This window comes from Mytilus trossulus, chromosome 6, assembly GCF_036588685.1.
Source record: "Mytilus trossulus isolate FHL-02 chromosome 6, PNRI_Mtr1.1.1.hap1, whole genome shotgun sequence".
Lineage (NCBI taxonomy): Eukaryota > Metazoa > Mollusca > Bivalvia > Mytilida > Mytilidae > Mytilus > Mytilus trossulus.
The window spans coordinates 84,758,196-84,783,937 of NC_086378.1; the positions used below are offsets into that span (position 1 = coordinate 84,758,196).

At 29.4% G+C, this 25,742-nt stretch overlaps 1 protein-coding gene across 1 annotated transcript; it reads right to left on the reverse strand.

The window, feature by feature from the left end:
- LOC134722062 (GDP-mannose 4,6 dehydratase-like) lies at nucleotides 1-25,282 on the reverse strand. The gene is made up of 11 exons (XM_063585503.1): nucleotides 25,058-25,282; nucleotides 23,810-23,854; nucleotides 23,315-23,402; nucleotides 18,093-18,202; nucleotides 17,154-17,346; nucleotides 16,801-16,905; nucleotides 10,920-11,047; nucleotides 8,298-8,416; nucleotides 7,688-7,784; nucleotides 4,639-4,707; nucleotides 1-3,251 (listed from the first exon to the last, which is right to left on the reverse strand). The coding sequence occupies exons 1-11, from the start codon at nucleotides 25,115-25,117 to the stop codon at nucleotides 3,189-3,191; spliced, it is 1,077 nt and encodes a 358-aa protein (XP_063441573.1). The 5' UTR covers nucleotides 25,118-25,282; the 3' UTR covers nucleotides 1-3,188.
- Nucleotides 25,283-25,742: the final 460 nt, after the last annotated feature.

Below are 25,742 nucleotides of genomic sequence, written 5' to 3' on the forward strand. Positions count from 1 at the left end.
TTACAAATTCATTATTTTATTGTTGAAAAGCTCCCATAAATAGTTGATATCACCATTTGAATGAATCACCTAATTCATCTATCCTATATATACTTTGTTCTTTAATTTCAAAGAATTAAATTTGATAAATATTTTCACAACAAATAGTACAAAATTAGCAAAATGAATCGCCACAACTGACAATTAGCCGTCTGTAATGGGTGTAAATGCATATTTCTAATTGCCTGACAGATTATATCAGTATCAGTCAGCATTGTAAATAAATAGACAATTGGAACAGTGTATTTTATAAATAAAATCTGATTTTATCACATCTGTACCTGAAACATTCTGGACATTATGTTTGGTGGAAAAGGTGGTCATTGATTGTCATGATGCAAAACTGGATTTATACTGGACATTAGAACCAGTTGAATTATAATTATCACAGCATTTAATTTACACCCTCTTTTATCCTGATGTTATATATTCATGAAAATTTCTATAAGAAATAATGCTGCTTTAAAGTTTTTCCCCATATAGTCAATATTTCCTCAAGTTTCCATGGTAATGGCAGCCATTTTGGAATATCTAACTACTGTTGGTTTATCATGGCACCACTGCCAACATTTGCATAAATTATCAATATGTTACACTTCAGAAGATACAGAATTCAGATTTTGTTTTACATTTTTGCTGTCTCCATGGTAACGGCCATTTTGAACCATTCTAATGTCTCTTGCACAACTTCAAAGTGGTCCACATTTAAGTATAGTTCCAACAACATTGGTCAATTCAATTCCAAGAAATAGTATGGACAAATGTTGGAATAGATTTTTTTTTTAAGTGAAATAATAACAATATGGCACCCAACTCTGTTGAGGGTGATTAAAACAAAAATTGCTAGGAAGTTTGAAATAGATAATTGATTATAATTCTACACATGTTAATTCACTTCTAGAAGGAAAGTATATCCATATTTCATCCAATATATAAATGCTCACCACAGACGTCACACAGTATCATTGATACCTATTATAATGGTAAAACCCATCTCCGCTGGCAAAGGGTTACAATCTTTTAAAGGAAAAGGTCAGATTGTAAACCTTTGCAAATGAAGATGGGTATAACCAAGTATTATGCCTTATAACATACAAGAAGTTCATATTTATCATAACTATCCAATAAAGAACTTTAAAGATGTTGTTTTTCTTTAGTTTAATCTTCCTTTCCTTGTTGTAGTTATTCACAGTGGATATAATATGTTTGATAAGATTAAATTAGTTTCACTTTTTAGATCAATGAAAAAAATACAAACTTCTATAAAATATTAAAGACCCATTTACTTTTTATATTTGATCATTTTGTCACATTTCCTTGGAAGATTAACAACTGAATGGATATCTATGATAAATCACAACTTCTTGTAATTTTTTTTGTTGATATGTGAGATTCAAAATAAATAAATAAACAACTTTTTAAATGCACAACATAGTACTTTGTACTGTTCTAAAATTCAACACATTGATGGTATAGGAGGCACTTTTGCAAGACCACCATTAAATAAAGATTTTCATTTCACTTACAACTCTAACAAAATTCTAAGGGACAATGCAACTATCCATATTTAATGAATTTGAGTGCCTCCCAATACCCATCCACCTGATAAATTTTGAAACAATATTAACCAAATAAACACACATAGTATAACTTCTAACATACATATCCCTCAGTGATGATCATACTACTAATTGATTGGTCCCACAAAGAATTAAACGTACAAAGAAAGATAACTCTAAATTTGTTGTGCTTCTCTATCTTCTAAAAAGAACAGCATATTAAAATAATTTCTTTTAACCTGTTAACATTATATAATTTTATTTCATTATAACAAAAACACAGAAAAATGGTTGTTTTTATAAATTGGTTACTAAGGCGATATGCAAGTAATTAATTTATCAAACTGTTGAATGGAGATTTTCAAGTGTACCTAAATCACTAGGAATTAAATAATATAGCACATTCATAACAAATCTTTAACTGCATAATAATAAAAAAGTGAAAAATTTTGTATAAGACTTAAAAAAAATAATATCACATAACAAGTCAATATTCATAAAACCCATGAATAAAATATCTTTGTAGAAACTCATCTACTCTTAACTAGCAAGATCGATTGCAAATTTTACCTCATCATAACTCAGTAGTTCTGTAAAGTATTAATTGATTGAGTGATGGTTGAAATATAATGGCTTCTTGTTAATTTTGCTTCTTAATAAAAAATTCAATTATCTTGAAAGTCTTGGTCTACATATACTTTCTCTGATATTATCCTGTAAATATTTGAAGACAGATTGCCTGAACATCATGAACATGTTTAATGAGCTTGTAGGAGAGAGATGTGGTTCAGACAGGGAACTAGATAAGGTAACCACTGCATTGAGAGAAAGATGAGTTTCTACAAAAATCAATTAGAACATTTATTTCCTGTAATAAAATGATTTTACACTTTAACAAGGCACATAAAAATAATGTTCTATTCATTTTTGATCAAATAATGGACACTACACCTAAGAACAAGGAGTATCTGACCATTACAAATATTCCTGTTTATATCCAATGTAAGCATTCTGATATATATGTAAGAAACAACCATCATGACCATTGCATATTTTCAGCATGATATGGTATAGTATTGCTATTTATGGGCCTTAATCCTTCTTTCTTTTCACCTATATCTTGAGAAAATGATGAAACAATAAAAGAGCAATGATACAAGATTAGTTTCTTTCTAATAATCGAAAACAGTCAAGTTAAACCTGACCTCGTTTGAAATTTCAACATAAATTTGAGTGATAATGGGACATTTATATAAGAGTAAGGGAGGCAACTCTACAACTTTATTGCTGTAGTTGTCAGATATATTCTGATTGAAGGAATGTCATGAGTAAAATACACACAAAAAAAATATGGGGACTTTATATTTCATGAAAATGAAGTGATGCTTTGAAAATTATAGTTTCTGTTAACAACCTTTCAAAGTCATTCTCTATTTTAAGTCAGATACCCTGCACATTTAATTCAATTTCAGATCTTTATAATTTTCACTAACTTATCTATCCGAGTCCACACTTAGATAACATGAGAAAATTTGTAATGGACAGAAACTAGATTTCATAAGATCCCAATAAGTCTATGTAAAAGTCATGTTATGCTATAGGATTGGATTTCATCAGTTTAAGATCAGAATTCACCATCTCGGTCACAAGAGTCTGAAAAATACAAAAATAACCATAAATCATCTGAATAAAGAGAGACAACTCTTGTTTGAATTGTTAACACGTCATGTTTATTTTTATTTAATTATACAGATATTTCATTTTGATACATGAATAACCCTTCAGTAATACGTGAATTAAATATATAACAGTGATGAAAAGACTCACAAAGAAGAATCTTCAATAATTAACTCCTAAATGAAAAGGATACAGTAAAAGATAAATGTATAAATGTTTACATGTATAAATCAGACTATTGCTTTCATCTTTGATTGATACATATATTGTAATCACAAGGCCATTTATATATAAACTCTACATTATGGGTTTGTTGATTGTTGACAGTCATACAGTGACCTGTAATTGTTCACATCTTTGTATAATGTTCAATGGATAGTTGTCTCATTTGGGATCATACCACCTTTCTATATTTTTATGATCATTTACTGTTAATCCAGAAATTATTGGGATGTTTTTATTATATTGCAAAAATTGTGACAGCATTAAAATGGCAAAAATTTAAACTCGCATTTTGAAATATTTTATATAATTTTCACAAGATTTTTATCAATATCACAAAAATTGAAATTGCATTTGAGTTTAAAATAACAAAATCGCAATAATAAATGCACGCAATAATTTTTGAATTTACAGTAATACAATATTTAATTCGAGTCAACCAGTTCATTTCTTTTGTCGAGTAAGTCCTTATATATCATACTTATGTTACAGGAACACCAGAATATCAGGTAAGCAAGGTATGAACTTGACCTAGAGTGAATAGGGAATAGCTACATGGAATTTGACAGAGAGAAAACAACCTGACCAAAGACCAGAAAAACCTTAACACAGAGGTGGTCTCCAGCTGGCCCTTCAACAATAATGAATACTTGTTCTTTACTGCATATATTTCCTCCCATCAAATGAGAATATCTCATAGTAGTGTCAGCCTACTTGTATTAATAAACTCTTTGATTTTGACTTCGCTCAATGTTGAAGAATATGGTCAGATACTAATAGAATGATGCCAGGAAAACATTGGTTACAGCATCTGACATCTAGTTGGCTATCTTTGGAGAATGTGTGTTGATAGGTTTCAGTCTTGATGACATACTCTTTAATTTATTATAAATGTGGCAGGAGTAGATACAGGGTTAAATTCCTCTATTTCCTATTTTTTTAAGCGATTTTGTTTTCAAATATTGTGCAGAATGAAGAATTATATGCCACAAAAATGGAGGAAAAAAGCAAAAAGTACAGAAAAGAGGAGAATGAGATACTAAAATATAAAGTATAAAGAATAGTGGTAAAAAATTGCTTAAAACAATTAGTGTATTAAGAAATTGAGCCCTCATTTAATCTTGTTATAATTGATACTTACATCAAATGAATATTTATGTTCCCATTTCAACACAGTCTTAGCTTTAGTACAATCTCCTAAGAGAAATTCCTGAAATAATCAAATATAAAAAGTTATCAATTTCCTCCACTGATAAAACAAATATGGTAAAATCACCATTTTATCATAATGTATTTCTATTCATGAGAATCTTCAAACGTTGACAGAAATGTCAAATATATTATTGCTTTAGACAAATCTATTGTTGAATAAGCATGGCTATAATGAAATTGATAGTATTAAATTATAACTGTATCTGTTCCCTGGTTGAAAAAAATAACTCTCAAAATACTAAGTGACCCTGAATCAACATCAAAAGTATTTTTTTTTAAAACGGAAATCAATTTATTACAATTGAGATTTATCCACTTGATTAAATTGAATTTTCAAAATGTCATTTATGTATAGTCTGCATTCATTTATGCATATCGATAGGTATTTCGTGCCAATTCACTTTTTTGGCAAATATTTTCATAATCAAGAAAGGAACATGCTTTAAAAAATAATTTTACTGTACATCAATTACTTAAAAAGTCACATGTTAATAAGTTTTTATTTTCAATTTACTGAATTTGTGAAAACCTTAACTTTCTTTGTAACCTTAATGTTTGTATATAGCTGTGTATTGTATTAATATTACATATTACATAGAAATTCTCTACAACTTCCCATGAAGAATTCCAGTATCTTCCCAAGCATTCTACTAATGTTAGGTAATTAGTAGTATTAATTACAAGGATAATTAGTCAGTAATTAAGTCTTGATGATGGACATTCCAATGGTGTCAAATTAATGACAACATAATTTCCCATTATAACACCGCTAATTTTTTATGTTTTTATATGGAACTTAGTTTTCTGGTCATGGTTTCCTTTCAAGCATTTAAACAAATAAATAAAATAAAACGTTTAGAAAGCAAAAACTTTGATTTTCTCATATACAGCCAGCTCTAGATCTTTATATTTTTGGCTCATTTTAAACTTAACAGCATATTTTTCTGATGCCCAGATTTATAAGTACTGGGAGACCCAAAAAAATAAATAAAGTCTCGAAAAATTTTGAACCCTTTTTCCCTTGAAAAATATTTTTTTTTTTTACAAAAACATATTTTCAACCTCAAACCACATTTACAATAAAATAAACAACAAAAATAAACATCCAGCTTATATAAATAACACCAAACTGTCAAAAACCTTTTAAGGACATGATAAATGATGAAGTTCAAGATGATGAAGTTCAGGATGATAAAAAGTGACAAGAATTATCATGTAACACACATAAAACAAATGGCTTACATTATCTCATGGCCTTATTACTTCTATTTGTCATTTATTATTAAGGTAAGTATTAAAATCCCTAAGCAAACACTTTTTTAAAACATGAATATAAGTATTGTTAATGGGATATAAAATATTGCTCTAAATTTAAAAAAAATAATATATATCTTAAAAAAAAATCCTTTATTTTTTTTCTTCCTGAAGCTGAACTAAATGAATAAACTGATTTGTTTTATCCTAAATTCTTTTTATTTTAATTATTTTTTTTACTCATCTATTCCAATGACAAAAAGAAAAAAACATAATAAAGAAAAATAAGTTCTTTGAGAATCTAAAGTTAAGATGACAAAATTAGTCAACTTTGTTATACTATCTATATGCTTTCTTTATATGATTTTCATTTCTTACATTTTGTTATAATAAATCATAACTTTTGACTAACATAGAAAATTTAATCACAAACAGCAATGAAATTTTAATTTTCTTATTTTCAGTTAGACATTTTTTTCACTTCAAATTGTTGCCTAATTTCCATTTCTCGAAAAGACTAATAAACAAAGCCCTGTTTATTTCTTTTAAAATGATATCAAGTCATTATGAAATTCAGACACAAATGAAGACTTTCCCATGCTAAAAAGTCCTTTAAACATATCCCACTTTTTCTACTATTCATCTTGTGTACAACCTTTCAACAGGTTTTCTACCAACTTAATTTATCTTGGACCTGTTATATTCATTAAGACCATCAGTAACACACAAAGAATTCGTTTACTTAATGTAGAGAAAATTAATTTCTTCCTTCACACCTGAGCTCTAGATTTGTGAACCTCATCCATCAAACACAACCCTTGATGACATCCATCTGTTTTTCTTATCCCAATCAGAAGGAGAAAAAGTCATCTGCACCAAGACTTATAACAATGTTCAAAAAGCCAGAGAAAAAGATAATTCACCAGAAATGAAAACTGTTGCAAATGAGTCGTTTGAGCTAAGAAAATATAATAACAATTGTGAAACTGAGACGTTACAAGATATTGGCGTGATCACTAACTATGCTATGAATGTTTCTCTCTATAGAGTAAACATACATTGTGTGTGGGGAAGATACAATCTCATCAAATTATAAATGGCCTGGAAATACAATTTTGTCTTAAAAATAAACATCAATTGAAGTCAAAGATTTTCTCTTAATTTATTTTCTGATATTTCTAACAAATAGGATTGTTTATAACATTATTGAACTTAGAGAACTGATTGTGCTATTCACCTGTTAAGAGAAATGCAATTACAGGGGCTGCTATTTATCTTCAGGAAGTTATGATGGTTTTCAAATGAAATGAAAACATTTTTTTTTTATTACATAAATTCAAATCCTAAATTCAACATACAATTTTTCCTTATTTGAATTCTTATGTTATTTAATTTTCTTAAAAAATAAGTCAAATCTTTAATGTAGGCTTTTTCCTTCAACTGACTGTTCCTGTCATTTACTTGTTAGATGAATGGAAATTTCTTGCGTGCAAAAAAAAATAAAAATATCTGAAACTATTTATTTTCGTGGAGTGCTGAAAACTTGCATATTCGTGGATATTTGATTTCATGGTTTTGCCAATCTCTGTAAACAAAGCCTATTGAAAATTTGTCATTTGTTAAACATTTGAATTTGTGGTTCACCTATACCCACGAAAATTGGTATCCAACAAATAATAATGAATCCACAGTAATTAAAAACTTAAATCCCAAAAGATACTTACAACTTCGGTGGGTCTATAAAACTTAGCATTTATGGCCACTCTGACAGCTCCTGTCTTTTTATCTTTGCCAACTTCATTCGGCCCTTCACCTTCCCAGCTATAAATAGAATAACAGATTTAAGAACGATTGATTGTATCTTGCTTAACATCGAGATATAAGAATTGAATGATTGTTGCTTAATACTGTAAATTCAGAAATTATTGCGTGCATTTATTATTGCTATTTTGTCATTTTACACTTGAATGCGATTTTAATTTTTACGATTTTGAGAAAAAGTCATGCTTAATTTAGTTAAAATATTACAAAATGCGAGTTTTAATTATTGCATTTACAACTCAGTCGCATTATTCGCAATAATAAAAACCTCGCAATAATTTCTGAATTTACAGTATCCAATTACATGAATTTATAAAGGTTCATTTTTAATAAAATATGAAAATTTTATAAACCATATGATGTATATTTAACAATATTTTTTCTTACGACTAGTAAACAGATTGCAAAATGAATTTGAGATACATCAATTTTTTCTTCGATTTCTAAATTTGAAATCTTAAGAGATTTTTTTTTATGGAACACCTTACAATATCTCTAAATAATAAAACTTACACAATGTCAATATCCACAACCTTGAAAGCCTTTTCTATGAATTCCCTGACACTATGTGATTCACCCATAGATATCACAAAATCTTCAGGTTTATCATGTTGTAACATCAACCACATAGCCTGCAAAATATATACAATATTTAGACATTATACATACATGTATTATATTGGGTTTTTTAGAATTTTAGTATACCTTTAATTCAACAATTATTGTGAGATTTCTCAAGAAGAGACCAAATGACACAGAAATTAACAACTATAGGTCAACTTACAGCCTTCAATAATGAGGCTGAGCAAAGCCAATACCCCATAGTCAGCTACAAAATGCCCGAAATGAAAATGTCAAACAATTCAAACAATCAAAACTAACAGCCTAATTTATGTACAAAAAAATGAACGAAAAACAAATATGTAACATATATTTTACCTGAAATCACATTAAATACTTTCATGTTTTTGTCCATTATTCAACTATTGAAATACTAAATACGTGCAATAATTTCTGAATTTACAGTATGCATTTTATATGTTGTTACTATAGCAGGATATAAGAGATTTAAATTTGTGCTGTTTTGGATTTTTTTTTTTATGAAAATTTGAATATTATGAAAAACTTATGCATTCCACTCTAAAAATATTTGATATGATTTTTTTTCTGCCAAAAATTAGTGACCTGCGTGGATGAAGCTAATTACTATTTATTCACATTTTAAAAAAAATACTGTTTACATAAATTTTTCTCAACTATGATCCATATGAAATATTTTGAAATTGATAATATCAATTATGTTTAAGAATGCTTGTAATACCAGTGGTTAAAAATACAAATAGAATAAATCCATTATATACCTTTCTCAGTTTGAATGATAAATGACCATAATTGATGTTCAGAATTCTATTTTTCGCGAGGTACTCCAAGTAACATTAGTTATTACATGAAGACATTAACAATACACTTTTATTTGACAATAAACTCTATATGAACTACGATGAATTATAATACCTATAATTTCAGCGGTATATTTTAAAAGTAGTTAAAAACAGAAAAGATAGTGATATTCTATAGCATTATATGCCTCACCTATGACAATGAAGTTTTATTATCATGGAATACTAGCATAAAATCATCAAATTTCAAATATCCAAATTATTGCATTTATCAAATTTCATACTGTTTAAAAGAATTCTAAGATGTTATTTTCGTGATTGATAAAGTTTGAAATATTTGCCACTGGGCATGATCATCAACCACTATTGGGCAGCAACCATTTGTTAAATAATAAAAAGACAAATATACAGGTTTGCCATTTCAATATATTTCACATAGTTTTTCTGAATTAATTTCCATAAATGTTCATTATTAGATAAATAAATTGCAAGTAGACATAACTTATTCTCTTAACTCTGGTAAGATAACCTTCACACATCTGTGTAATAATTTGACCTTAGTCTTAAATTTCATACATACATACTGATGAAAAACAACACCAACTTTAGGTATATTCCAACTGTCCTAATTAAATAACATCCATTATATATTTCTGTCTTTAAAATTCCATGCAAAAAAGGGTATATGTGTAACGAAAACTTCATAATCTTAAAATTTCTCATTTTTGTACCAGTCATTGGATTAAACCACCATACACAATTTAATTTTTAAATTTTAAAATCATCACTCAAAATGAGAATTGTTTAATTCAGAATTATTGCACTTCTATCCTCATAATTTACAAACTTTGTCTGAGGAAGAATTAGAACGAGAGAATATTTATATACAAACCCCGGAATGTTTACGTTTGAAAACTAATCTCACCATCATGGTCTTGGTACATATTTTTGTTAAGATTTGTCTTTTCTCAATATGTTATTTCAAGAAACTAACACTGTTTAGTTAGTAAATGTTGCGCTGAAGAAAAATAAGTCTGATCCACAACAAAACAATGTTTTTTCTCATAATATAACAAGTTGATTTTTCATTTTGTCAGGAGAAGAGGAGATATGCATTACAATTAAGGCTTGTGACTGACGTATGAAAGGGGAAGAAATGACAGAATTTAATCAGATTCAAATTCATCACCAAGGTTTACTGTTACTTCTTTGTTATATAATAACACACCAAGTACAGTATCAAATACAGTCAACACCTCAAGAGCAGTATCAAATAAAATATTTTCAACACCATACATGCAGTATCAAATACAATATATAAAACATTTTCTATCCCCTGCTCTTGTTTCAATATGATTCTTTAATATCCTTTTCATTATTAATTGTGACTTTAATATGTGAAAGCTAATATCAATATAAGATATCTTTTCTGTATACATGGTGCACAAAGTTCAAAAGTCAGATCTATCATTTCTAAATTTTTTTAAACATGAAGTTATTAAAAAATTCAATCCTTTATTTTTTTAATGCAACTTGCTTAAACAACCTGAAACAAGAATGAATTATAATGATACAGTTAAAAAATGTTTTCTGCACAAAAGCCATTGCAAAACATTTTTTTGTGATTCCACAGTAACAAAATTAAGGACTAACATTTCTTTTCCCTTACCTTTTGAACTTTTGTTAACTGATAAATGAAGGTGTAACTAAACACCTGAAGTAAGAAATGACATACCTCTACATAGTCTTTAGCATGACCCCAATCTCTTTTGGCATCTATATTTCCTAGTTCTACCTTTTCTTGTTGTCCAAGCACTATTTTGGCTACAGCTCTAGTAATTTTTCTGGTTACAAATGTTTCACCTGTCAATTGAAAGTTAAAATTGTTAAGAAATGCACATTAACCATTTAAGGTTCTGAGGCAATGCATAAACTACCTTGGTGCCGTGACCAGGATCCAAAAATAAGACAAATTGCTATTATATACAGTCATAGAGTATAAAATACAGATGATTCCTGTTAAGTCTAAAGATGTAGTTTAATCAAACAAAGCAAAGAGGTTATAAGAGCAATATTCCTTTGATTTGTAATGGTACTATGCGTCATGCATTAACCAGATTCCTTAATACAAAAGCAAATAGAAAATACAGTTTGAAATGGAAAATTTATTTTTTGAAAAATATCAAAGAACTATAATATATTAAATTTAAACAAAAGTCTATGTCAAAATATCATAGAATTGAGGACAATATACAGCTGTATGGAAAAAAAAACAATTTTCCTGTACATGTAAAGTAATTTTATGGTTTAATTAACTAGCTTTGGCAGAAGACTCAACTTGTGAGAAAAAGATATGAAGAGAAACATTAGGACCAAGGAAAAGTATATTTAAAGTAAAGTTAGTTTTTTTTTTTAACTAGCTCTGCCAAAAAGCTATGCAGTACAAAACCTTCTAAAGTAGGAAATACAAGTCACATCTTGTATAATTAAAATTCTAGTCTTCAACGTCAAAGAAATCTACATCTTTCTTTTTTGAAACTTTTTCTTGTCAGAAATTGGACTTTGCTTTCCTGTCTGTGAAACTGATCAGTAATCTACCATGTTTATATAACGTCAATTCCTTAACAAGTTTAGTGGTCTGAACAGACAAGTCCATTAATGTGTATCACAATACATTTGATTATGTTTGTTTAGAGGCAAAATCTAATAGGAAAACAGATTACACTTGAAGTGACTGGACTATTTCATTGTATCACTTGCATGTTGGCTATTGTACAAAAACAAATCAGAAGGATTTATATCATAGAACAAGAGACACTCTATCAATTATGAACTTGACAAGCAACCAAAGTCAATTTCACAAAAACATGAAAGAAAAGGAATGATTTCTTATCCTCGATTATATGTCATGTGATAATTTTAGTAATTGTGATTGGCTACCAGACTCTGAGGACCTCTTATTGAATTAATAGCTTGTCAAATCATCACCTTATTATTGAGAAACGGATAAGTTTCAAAATCAAAACAAGACAGAAAATCTGGATAAACAATCCTACAATAAAAGTAAAAATAACCCAGGTGGTTACATTCCAGTCCTTACAACGTTTTAATTTGGTGTGAAAATATATACAGCGTTCCTATTCAACGAGGGATATTGTTCCTTTTGTCCTCGCTCCAGTCATTTAATAAAAAACGACAAAAAGAAGTTGACCAAATGGTCATATCATTTAAGAATATAATTTAATATATGAGGATTCCCATCAAAATTGGAGTGTAATTTAGTGAAAATAAAATGGCTACCAGCATGTCATTTAACCTGGCACATGTCAGATTTTTAAAGCATAGCAGGGGCTCAGCTTACAAACATTTTGACCAGCTTTTACTATAAAGATTGTCCATGCTTTTAATGAAATTACAACAAAAATCTACTTTCTGTAAAACTGACTTGTTAATTTCTAATTAGTTTTTTTCAATACAAATTTAAGGGCTAATTCAGTGACTTTTATATTTATATTTTTAACTGATAGAAGTCAATTTAAACAGTTCAAATAGTAAGCTTATTTCATTTTAAAAAAATCGTTATAAATTCAGAAAATCAGTTAATAATTTGCATTTCACTTATTTTTCAAATTAAGAAATTTGTTTTGCTATAAAACCAGGTTTAAGCCACTGTTTTCTACATAAGAAAATGCCTGTACCAAATCAGGAATATGTGATAATTGTTATCCATTCATTTGATGTGTTTGAACTTTTGATTTTGCCATTTGCTTTTAAGCACTTTCGATATTCAATGTTCCTGGAGTTCAGTATTTTTGTTATTTTACTTGTTGTCACTGTATTTTATAACAAATATGCCAGCCAATAGAACTACACATGAAGTGTCTAAAACTTTTTCCCAGTTTTATCCAAATTGGAAATGCAGTAAAAATAAATATAAAGAGATAAATTTTGAATATGATCAAACTCACTAAATACCCCCCCCCCCTTTTTCCATCCCTGCGAACATGGTGTAGTATATAACTTAAGAAGAATGCAACATAGAGAATATAACAGTATATTAACAAATAAGTATGCAGAATAAAGAATATTGCAATGTAATATGTCCAAACAGAAAGTACCATGAAAATATGAAGCCGTATTTGACCTCATCAGTGACAAAATTTTCTAGCTTTGTTATACAATTAATATTTCATGAATATAACCCCTTGCAAAATATATACTGCTCCCTCAAGCAATCAAGCAAGTTGAAAAATCTGCTCAAAACAATAATCACCAGTATAAAGGCAATAACTGAAAAAAAAGTATTGGCTAATTTGAGGAAACAGTCTTTCCTTATAATTTTATACAAATATATCATGCTTACAAGGGGTATTTGGCAAAATTACCAGTTGTCAGAAATATAAACAAATTTCCAGAGTCATTGGCCAAAGTAAATTTGATATCCTCCAAACCAGTCTTTTTTTTTTGCAAATACCACTTGTATTGAGTGATATACTTGTTTAATTGTAAATTCCACAGAATCCTGTGAATTCATCTCAACATTAGTCTAGATAGAGGTTATGGAAGTCATATTATTTTTAGATCAGGTATTTGCCTTCTGCAGTGCAATTTGATAGCAAATACCCTGGCACATGAAATTCCCAAATGATAAATACAGACAGAGAAAAGAAAATCCCAATATATAAAAAACTAGATGTGTCAAAGCGACACAAATGGCCCTGTCCCAAAAAATTTCAAAAATCTGCAATGTGGACACAAACATGATGGTAGTCTCCCATATCAAAAATCAAATCAAAATCTGGAGGCGTATAGAAAAAATGTCCATGAAACTATGATTTTCAACAATTTATCCAAGTCCAAAGCCCATAATTTCGGCAAAACTTGATCGGTAACTCATCATGGTTAACTTGCAAATTAAAAATCAGCCCAATATCTGAAGGCATTTAGGAAAAAAAGTCTATTTAACTGTGATTTCAACAATTTATCAAAGTCCAAAGCCTGTAATTTCAACAAAAATTAGCGGAGTAGAACAAAACTTAAAGTTGATCTGTAACACATCGTGGATAACTCACATACCAAAAATCAGCCCAATATCTGAAGGCGTTTAGAAAAACAACTCTGTATAATGATTTGTTGCAGAATGACAGAATTTCAGAACTACAGAATTGCGGAATTAGGGAATTACGTAAATACGGAATTTTGGACAATGATAAAACTTTATCTTACCTCCTTTACATTTATTGGAATATGATTGGTTAATAGCGACCTTGTGGAGACCGTGTATATTCATTATTAGGTTAGTAGGGAGGCGGGGCTTATTTCAATACACGGTTAGTAGTGGATTTACAACTTAGGCATTGTTTGATTATAAAAATGTATGGAAAGATCTGTTTAATATTGTTATATCAAGTTTGTTGATACATGTAATAGGTATTTGTTGTTTACATTAGTTTTTTTTTGAGTGCAGACCAATTGAAGAAGGTTCTTAAAATTAAACACTTGAACACTTTTTATACAGAAATATGAAGATGTGTTATGATAGCAAATAAGACAATGTTAGTCTAAATTCAACAAATAAAGATAGTCGGTAAGATAAATTCTTTACATAGTGTGTTAGTGACCTAATATGATATATACAGGGTCAGTAAATTCCATATGAGTTCGCTCTCACCCCATATGGAATTTACTGACCCTGTATATATCATATTAGGTCACTAACACACTATGTAACTAATAATATGGCACCGACAACTTTGTTGTAGGGCCATTAAAATGTGAAAAATACCATTTGTCTCTACCATTCAAATTGCAGCATTATTAAATTGGGTTGAATGAAAATTCCATTTTTAAGGAATAAATCATGAAATAAACGTTGATGAATTTATAGAACACATGACAAAATTATGTCTATAAGCTGATAGACAATAAACTTTCAGCCAATCAGAAGACATGTTACTTCAAAATCAAAATTATATACAATTTGACACCAACTTGAATGTGATTTGTTGTACTGTCCAGTTAATTGGTTATCTTTGTACATTTACACTCAGTGCTTCTAATAAGCAGTTAAAGGGAAATAATTCAATCTAATCCTTCACTTAAGATATATATTCCTATAATGGTAACTGAGAAACTGACCTTATCAAAAACCTTAAAGTAGATCAAAGTCAAGATACTTCTGTTGAATAGAATGGACACATTTATTAGAATACTTTAGAGCAAAAAAAGGGGATTTATTTATAATGGCAACAGAGAGTGAACTGAGAGAACAAATTCAGACTTAAATTCTGATGTTGTAGTGTTTCACAACTGTCCCAGATTAGGAAGAGGGTTTGGTGATTTGGTGATAGGAGCTAGTGAAACCACTTTCTACATTGTATATGTGCCTGTCCAAGTCAAATGGTTCTGAATGGTTCATATGACTTTGTCTGTCATATTTGTTTTTTTTTTAAATTGTTTTGTTAAAATAAGCCCTTAGTTTTCTCATTTTTGTTCATTACTTTGTATCTTAATTAAGCCAAAGCGGACTATGCCATATTGGCTTTGCTCATTGTTGAAGGCCATAAGGTGCCAAATAGTTGATAATTAATGTGTCATTGGTCTCTTGTGAAGAGTTGTCTCATTGGCAATCATTTTCTTTTTTATATATATCATTAAAAATAAATAAATCCAAAATATAAAGATAAATACTTTTTATCTACACCTTTATAAAGTTGTTAAACCATTGATTGACGCATACATTTTTAGTATGAAATGCTTTTTAATCTTTTATGTTAGAAAAAACAGTTCAATGTGTTATTAAAAATAATTTATATACATGTAGTTGTAAAACTGTAAGGTGAAGAAGCCTGTTACACTACATGTCTACCATGTGACAGATGGTTAACCAGACAGTAATGACAATTCTATTGATTTATGTGGGTAGAATATTAAAATTGAATAGGCCATAACAATTAAAATTAAATCAACTTTTTGTATTGTTATAGCGTAACATATTTTTCAGCAGTCAGCAGTGAAATATTCATAAAAAGTAATAAAATATGTTCAAAGGGGAATAACTCAAGATTATTTTTCCCTAAATTTGCAGAAACATTTTGTTCATGTGTCTTGAAGTTAGCCAATTTTGATACCTTATTGATTTAAAGAAGTCAATATTAGCAAATATGTATAAAACCATACATGTATGATATACTGTAAGCAATATTTTGATAAAGGTCTTATATTTTTCCTGAACATTCACTGTTAAAGTCATAATTATTTTTAAGAATTGAGGATAATGAGTTTCATAAAGCATCAATAAAGAGGAGCTTTCAATCACCAAACACATAAAGCTTTAAAACATGTTGCATTGATATTTCAGTGATTGTCTTTTACATTTGACAAACAAAAAAGACCACCTCTTATGACCATGTCTTTCAAATGACTTTATGCAGACAAGGAATTTGAATAAAAAATAGATTATTGCAATTGGGCAAATAGTTATAATTTTTAAGCAAGGACACAAATATAACAGATTGAAAGTGCATAACCTATCTACATATAATAAGGACTACCACATCAGACTTTGCAGAAACTATTTTTAGTCTTCAGTAATAAATATTTATAATTTGTCTCACCTCTCCTTGGACTTTCATGGTTAAATAGGATTCCATTACATGCAAACATATCATAAGCTTCTCTATAGTTTATAACTATCCAGTAGGCATATAACTTAGCTACACCTGTAAATAAATAGATTTTATCTTTAATCATTAAAATCAAGAGGTTTTTTTTCTATTTTAATATACACTCATTTAAAAAGACGGAGTGGAGCATCATATACTCTTTCACCCAATTAAAACATTGAATTAATAGGATATTTACAACTTTCTTTTTTAAATATTACAAATATACACGTATTATAAAAGGAAAGAAACTTGACTTATTATGAGATAAAAAATGTACCTCAAATTCAAAAAAAAAATCTTACCATAAGGAGATCTAGGATAGAAAGGTGTAGTTTCTTTCTGTGGAATTTCCTGTACTTTTCCAAACATTTCACTGGTAGATGCTTGGTAAAATTTGACTTTACTTGAGAGATCACATGTTCTAATGGCATCTAATAATCGTAACGTTCCTACGGCATCTACATTGGCTGTGTATTCAGCTAACTCAAACGATACCTTAAATAAAAAGAAACATCTAATAATCGTAATGTAACAACAGCATAGATCTACATTGGCTGTGTATTCAGCTAGCTCAAACAATATGTTAAATAGAAGGACAAGAAGGCAAACTGTTATTAAGGTCAGTGTCAATGTACATGGATATTAAAAGCCAAACTGAAGTATAAATTTTCATCAACTTGGCAAAGATGATATTGACTGTTCTCACATTTCCATGTGAATTGCAGATAACAAATATAGATGACTTGCCTTAATGGTAATTGTTGCTTCTCTGATAAGTACATAACATTTAAGATTAAGAACAAAGACTGGCCAGTCTGAGTTAGAATAATGTTTCAAGGAATGATAACATGTTTTCGTGCAGACCTTGTAAACTAGCACTTAAAAAATCAGGCTCAGCATGTTGATCTTGTACATTGAAGGGTAAATAATCATATTACATGATTGATATATGTTTTCGTCCTAAATATGCATGTTGATTTGCCGACGACATTAAGTAGCCATCCATCATCATCATTATAGAATTTAAGATTTCAAGCATCAATCTATGCTATCATGTTGCCAGTTAACTCATTTTGCTATCATAAGAACACCTGATTGTTTCCTTAAAATATTCAAATACTATTCTATTTTCTCATTGTCAGTATTGTGCAACTTATACAAAGTTTTTACAACATGAATTTATCGAACAAATAAGCCTCTTTCAAAGCTTCTTTGATTCCTTTTACAAATAATAACCCTACCTTTACATGACTTTGAGCTCCTAGGTTATAAATTTCATCAGGTTTAATTTGACTTATGATTTTCACTAAACATGTACTATCTGTTAAGTCACCATAATGTAAATGCATGGCTGAAACATAAAATAACAATAAGTTACTGTAATGTAAATGCATGGCTGAAACATAAAATAACAATAAGTTACTGTAATGTAAATACATGGCTGAAACATAAAATAACAATAAGTTACTGTAATTTAAATACATGGCTGAAACATAAAATAACATTAAGTCACCATAATGTAAATGCATGGCTGAAACATAAAATAACAATAAGTTACTGTAATGTAAATGCATGGCTGAAACATAAAATAACATTAAGTCACCATAATGTAAATGCATGGCTGAAACATAAAATAACAATAAGTTACTGTAATTTAAATACATGGCTGAAACATAAAATAACATTAAGTCACCATAATGTAATTGCATGGCTGAAAAAATGAAACATAAAATAACATTACATGTAAGTCTTCATTATGTAAATGCATGGCTGAAACATAGAATAAAATGTAGCGTAAAACAACATTTAAGTCACCAAAATGTAAATGCATGGCTGAAATATTAAATAACATTAAGTCACTATAATCATGTGATAATGTAAATGCATGGCTAAAACATAAAATAATATATATCTCTAACATCTATCAGCCACAATACAAAAATGTGCGTAGATGTTAATTTCCTGGTTGTCACTTTGCTACTACAAGCGGTTAAAGGCAATATCAAGATGTCTAGGTTTTCCAATAATTTTCCTTTTGAAGTAACAGTTACTTTTCATTAATCTGAGTACTTGTATGGACTAAAGGGTAAAGATTGTTTTAATGTATCAGTACTTAGAAAGTAAAATTAAACATTGCATTGTAAAAAACATTGGTTGTAGTTGATTTATGGACAAAGAAAGATAACTCCAACTCAAAAGATTAATTTAACAATATCATTGATACTTTTGGAACAGATATTTAGATTCCTGCACCTTGCAAACATTTTGTAATTTTCTTGACAAGTTTAACATTGTTTCATAACTTTAATATCTAAGGATATATATTTCATTAATAGATGTTTGGAATATTCATGGATAGGATGTTTAGAATGTCAATATAGTAGTGATAAACCTTGGAAATGTTAGATATCAAATCAGTACCATACGGATTTTATTGTATAATCTTTACAAAAAAAGTAAAGAAACTAAAGTACAGAGACATTCTTTAGAAACAAAAGAAAAGCAGTGACTTGTTATTATCACTTTTTATCAAATATACATCTAAGTATTCAGCTTAAGCTTGTTCTAAATGTCATTTCATTTTTTTTTAATTATCAATATTTCAGACAAGAACAAGTAAATAGTTTTTAGAATTGACATATAATTATTTCTTTTTGACAATGTATTCTCTGTTCATTTTATTTGGTATATAATACTAATACAACAAAGATTGTAGTCTGTAACTTAATCAAAAGATACATGAAGATTTAAAAATCCTGCATTAACACATGTAAGCATTATAATTTCACTTATTTTCCCAGCTAAAAATACACTACACACAAATGGTTTTACAATACTATAATGAATGATTTTGTCAATGATTTTGATCAAATGTTCTAACACTGTGTAAACCTGATGGGGCTTCATATGGGACCCCCTTAGGATACTTTTAAGAAAATTTAAGAAAGTATGATTTGAGCAATTTAAAAATGTCACAGGCCCTATCAAATGAGTTGCCCCATTGCAAAGTTGGTGCAGGTTTACTTTGAGCCAAATTTGATATTGCTGTTAACAGGCAACCAATGAATATTTTACAGCAAGCCTATCATAGAACTACATATTAACAGGGATCCAGTTTTCTATACAAGTTCTCTTTTTCTCTCTCTCTCTCTTTTGTGTTGTTTAGGTCGTCTTACTCTCTATCTTATATTCATTGATTTTGCAGAAAAAAAGTCCAATAAAAGATATATTATGCCATGTATGCTGGAAATTGGAAAGTATAGATATATAAAAAAAATTAAATATTTAAAAAATTCTACAGAATATCTGCTACATTATTCTACTATTGCAGAAAAACCCACTGGGCATCAGCTGACATCTAATTAACAGATACACAATGTTATAAAGTGTAATAGTTTTACATGCAAATTGTGAAAATTATACATGATTATACAGTGTAACCTGCCTACTCCAACATCCTGCTTTAACCGACACATTTCATGGTCCCAAAATATGTCTATCCTTGCAGAAAAAATTTGAGTATTCCGACACCTTACTTAATCGGACATTTTTTTCTGGTTCCCCAGTGTGTCAGATTAGGCAAGTTACACTGTAGTATTATTTGATGTCTTAGACCACAGTTAATTAATTTTTAGATTCACCCAACTTAACACTGTTGTATTTAAACAAACATTGTACCCAGAGATGGCACTTCAAAATTGGGTAACCACTAACCACTTATAGAGACAAATTTTGAATTTAAGGCCACACCAATTTGATTCCTTGTTCGACGGACCCGCCCGCACCTATTTTTTTCAAAACAGATTTTTTTTATTTTTATTATATTCCCGCTTCCCATTTCCGGAAATGAAATCATGTCCATTTCCCGCACCGTTTTTTTGTAAATATTATATAAAGATCTCAACATTTGTTTTTTTTTTCAAATCACAGTTTAGCCTTTATATAACGATTTTAAACCTATCGGCACCCCACAACACTGTAAATATCTGCGAGAATATTTGTTTCAGCATGGAACCAATTTATTCCAAGTGGGAGTGCTCCGATATAAATAGAAATATCAGTACAGAACAAAACGTGGGTTTCTTTCCCCCTAACTTATATTCCCTATAAAAAAAAATGTTCGTTGTTAAAATAAAGTACAAAGAACTTCTGAAGGATTTGCCTTCAACTGCAATTATAATGTATGGTGACGGTCATACCCGCTGCAGGTTTGTGCACCTGTCCTGGTTGATTCAGAGACCTGTCGTTCATTAGTTATCGTTCGTTGATGTGATTCATTGGTATTTTCCCGTTTGGAAATATAATTTAGATCGTTTGTTTTCCTGTTCGAATTGTGTACAATACTAAGTTGTGGTCTCTTATACATGTAGCTTGCTGGTTGGTCTTGATCAAAGCACTGTGTAAAAGGCCGTACTTTGACCTATGTTTGTTATTATCAGGTTGGGACCAACTCTCCCTCAGACAAGGGCCTTGAAGGGGTCATTTTACCATGTTTACTGTTCAGTCTGTTGTAGAAAAGAAAATAGAAATACTAAGGATTTGTACAGTGCTACTATACAAAACCTTTGACAACTTAGAATTTTTTACTCAAAAAGAGGAGAAATACATTATATTTCAAACAACTTTTCTAAAAGAGGGATGGGTCCACTTATTTTGAATAATATTAAACTGTTAAAGTAAATGTGTTAAATGGTTGAAGTCCAGGAATATTACAAAATTCTTGGACATGTTTTGACCATTTAATACCAAATATTATAGTTCTTTGGGAAAATATAAGCCCTTTTGTATTTAAAGTGTTTTTACAAAAAAATGTATTATAACTTATTTTGACCCCTCATAAAAGGGATATTCATAACATTAAGGGGTTGTTCTGAACCTGATTATGACTTGGATGGAGAATAGTCTCATTGTCAGTCACACATACATAGACCAGATTTAATTATTCAATTATTTCTTGTTGAACAGGGAAAAAATACATTTAAGAAATATTAAGGTACAAGTGATAAATCAAGTTTTAATATAGTCAAAACCTACTATTTTATGTTTACAAAAAAAAAATTATAATCGCTCGCCTTTACTTTTTAAGCTTCGCCTCAAAAATTTGCGAATTAAATATTTTTTTATAAAAATTTTCAAATCGCTCGCTCGCCCCAATTTTTGGAGTCCAAAAATCCGTAGAACAAGAAATTAAATTGGTGTGGCCTAACTTATATTTTCATTTTTAAATAAACATTTGACTCCCATCTCTAGTTGAGATTTTAAAGTGCCTTCACTACCCGAGACATTTGTTCTGTTGTGAACGAGAATCTAAAAACTTATATTACATGGTTATACAAGAAAATAAATATGAAAATGCACGCAATAATAAAACCCTCTGTATTACTTACATCCACCGCCATCTATATATAGAAAATCTAACTTGTTGGTTTTTTATATGATACAATACATGTAAAAGTTTTAATGGCTGTTTTGGTCCTTACTATAGCATGAAAACAGTTGTAAAATTTGTCAAAATTCACTGAAAAAACTTGGAAATAATTTCTCTTTTAAAAATAACTTTAAGAAAGCAATGGTTTATTCTGATTCAATCCATAAATAATTTGTTAAGTTTTTGTTAATAGTATTAACCATTCTAAGAATAGGTATGACATGTGCAGACAAATAAATCTAATAATTTGATGTATTAAGTAAGAAGGTTAGTACATGTATACATTACATGGAATGTAACTTTCAATTATTTGACAAAATAGTTATTTATAAATATTCTGGAGACACCATTAATCATTATAAGTTAGTATCTAACATCTAATAACATTTGCTACAATAAAGACAATGTATATATTATATTCCAATGTGTATTGCAAGCACTGATTTTGTGTCATGGATGGATACCCCATATTCTTGGTTTTTGAAGTTTATTCTTATGAAGCATAATATCTTTTACAAATTTTTTTTAAAAGAGGAATACAATTACAATCATTCTATTTATTAAGTTTGATGGATAACTTCCCCTTTTCTATGCCAAAATGCAAGTTCTGTAATTTTTACATATATATCAATAATACATGTATAATATTTCACAGTGTTGTTAAGCTTTAAGATTGAAAACCATTTGCCCTGCCTGTTGATAATAATTATCTAGCTTGAGAAGGCGCGAGATGGCACTGTGAGCCACTAGTCAGAAGCCCAAGGCAAGTAAAATATATTCTTACTAGTAAGTATTTGCCAAACTTTGTTAAGACATGCAAGTAAAATGTGAAAATATTGGTCTTAGAACTATTAGTTGGAAACATTTTTGGAAGACTATTTTGTGTTGTCAAAATAATGGTCTTGGAAAAATAATGATGTTGGAAAAACTTTTTGGAAACTGAGGTATTATGTTGTGGAAATATTGGTATCCAGACTAGTAGTTGGAAAGTTATTAATGGACTGAGGTGACCTGAGGTACTGTGTTTGTACTTACATCCTTCTTTGTGAGATTTAGGATCATCATATAGATGTTCTATTCTGCTTGTATTGAAGGTACTTGATCTTCTAATTATACCATGTACCTAAAATTATAATAAAGTATTATACCATGTAACTACAATTATAATAAAGTATTATACCATGTAACTACAATTATAATAAAGTAGGTCAGTTTGCAGGCCTCTTAACCCTTGATCAGTTGTGTCTGTTGTGTAATAAGCACAATTATGACTTCATGGTTGAAGACTGGTTGTAAAGTTACTTTTTAAGTATGTCACATACATGTGTTTATGTTTCATAATCATATATATCCTTAGTTGCCTGTCCGAAGTTAGGAGCCTGTTATTCAGCAATGTTCAGTGGTTTTTGTTCTTCATAATTGTTATGTTATAAATTGGATAGTTGTTTACTTGGCATCTTGATTTTTATATGGATCGAGATATGATATACATATAATATGATAATAAAGATATAACTGTTTAGTACATACCTCATACCCTTTCTCTATTAAAAACTCTGCTAAGTAAGAACCATCCTGTAAATATGAAATGTTTGTTCTAGTATCAAAAAAAATACCAATATTAAACTAAATGTATTTGCTACAAAATTTCAGAACTAAATAAATGGCAAATGTGTGCATGGGACACCCCTTTTTTGCATACAATATCATAAAGGGACATAACTTACGAATGGTAAAAGTGACACTACCCAGCTTCATACTCCGAGTTGTGTGTGTACACATTTGGTGAGGGCAAACTTAAGCTTAAGTTAGAGAATGAAAAACAAAAATTCAGCATGTTTTTCCATTTGTATAGGGTCATAACTGTAGATCAGTAAATGTGACTCAACCAAAATTTATACTTGATAAGTGTTTGTCAAACTGCTATATATCTAATTAAATTTTTCTACTTAAGTATCTGGTTCAAGTTTTTTTTAAATTTGATGTCTTTGTCAAAGGGTCAGAGTGAATATTTCGTCAAAATTATATGACAAAAAGAACCAAATCAATTTTAGGCTAGATGTTTGGTACTACCTAAATTTTTTTTTTTTTATTTTACTAAATAATTCAACTGTTTATGCAACAAAAATTAAATACATTAAAAATAAAAATACTAATCATGTTATAAATGAAGTTTGACCTTAGCATTTCAGGTATTTTCATATACCCCTATCAGATCTAAATTTTGCATCTAAAAATTATTTGTTTGTGCTTCTGTTCTTTTAAATCAAATATGAAGCTAAACTTTAATCAAATTCAATTTTGAAAAGAATTTATTGGGTAGAATAAAAGTTATTGAAATTTATTGAATAGATCAAATCTTATGTTTTCAAATTCATGTCCACATCTGAGCATAACCCATATAAAGTCACAGTACCCTTATTACACCCACCTAAAAATCTGTGACTAATAAGCTTGGGGGGGGTATGGATTTTACTAGTCCTTGATTTACTGAGTATTTGAATAAAGGTAAAATTCCTGAAATCTCACTATAAAGTTATTGAAAAATCTCATCCCTAAGTATATAATGGTAGGAGAAAGCTAACGCCATTAAGAGTATACACTATTCATCATTGAGGTCCGAGTCCGGGTTCGTAGACACATAACACTTTTGGCTACACCTGTACATGATACTAAAACAACCTAAAGCCAAAGTTTTCGGTGTGGGTTTTAACAGTGATGTGTTTTTAGGTTAATCTGTCGAAATGTTACATTAAAATGTTTTAATTAACTCATTACCTGTCCAGTTATACCAGTAATCAAAGCAATTTTCCTACGGGTAGTTCCATTCGTGGCCATTTTGACGTGTAACGTGTTCAAGAGAAACTTGTCTGGGATCACGTGACGGTTTTGTTGTTGTAGTTGTTGTAGTTATGTATGCTAACTCCACTGTGTGGAGAACTTTAGCTTGTACTGAATAAATACGTATCTCGCTAGTGATAAATTGTATACTCGATGTATAAGATTTTATTTAATTCCGGACATCCTTGGAGTTATCCTACTAAGGGTACTTATAAAAATAAGAAGATGTTGTCCATAAAGCTTAAATGATTACAGCATCCTTTCAGTGCTAGACGGAAAATTTTTAAACACAAAAAAATAACCACTGACTTTATAGGGACTGGTTATTTGTAACCCAACAAAGGTTAGGGGAAAATAAAGGGGGCCTGACAATATTTGGGCATAGAAAGAGGGTGTCCAAATTTTCAATAGTTCAGATTAAAAGGGGGGATATTGAACATTTTTGGTCAACGGCCACACACCCCTCTTCCCCGCATTTTTTTTGCAATTAAAACATTTTTTTTTTGCATCTGAGCTACTCGGCTCATTTTTGAGACCAGAGACATATAATATGTCTCTGTTGAGACCATAACTGGCATATATAATTAATCCAGATAAAAATACAGAAATACTGTATTAATCA

Excerpts from the sequence above, each read along its gene's own strand:
- LOC134722062 (XM_063585503.1), bottom strand. The coding sequence starts at position 25,117 with ATGGCCACGAATGGAACTACCCGTAGGAAAATTGCTTTGATTACTGGT. Across the intron at positions 17,347-18,092 it reads GAGCTCAAAGTCATGTAAAG|GTATCGTTTGAGTTAGCTGA; the intron begins GTAGGGTTATTA and ends TTTTTATTTAAG. Across the intron at positions 7,785-8,297 it reads GTTGTGGATATTGACATTGT|CTGGGAAGGTGAAGGGCCGA; the intron begins GTAAGTTTTATT and ends TTCTATTTATAG.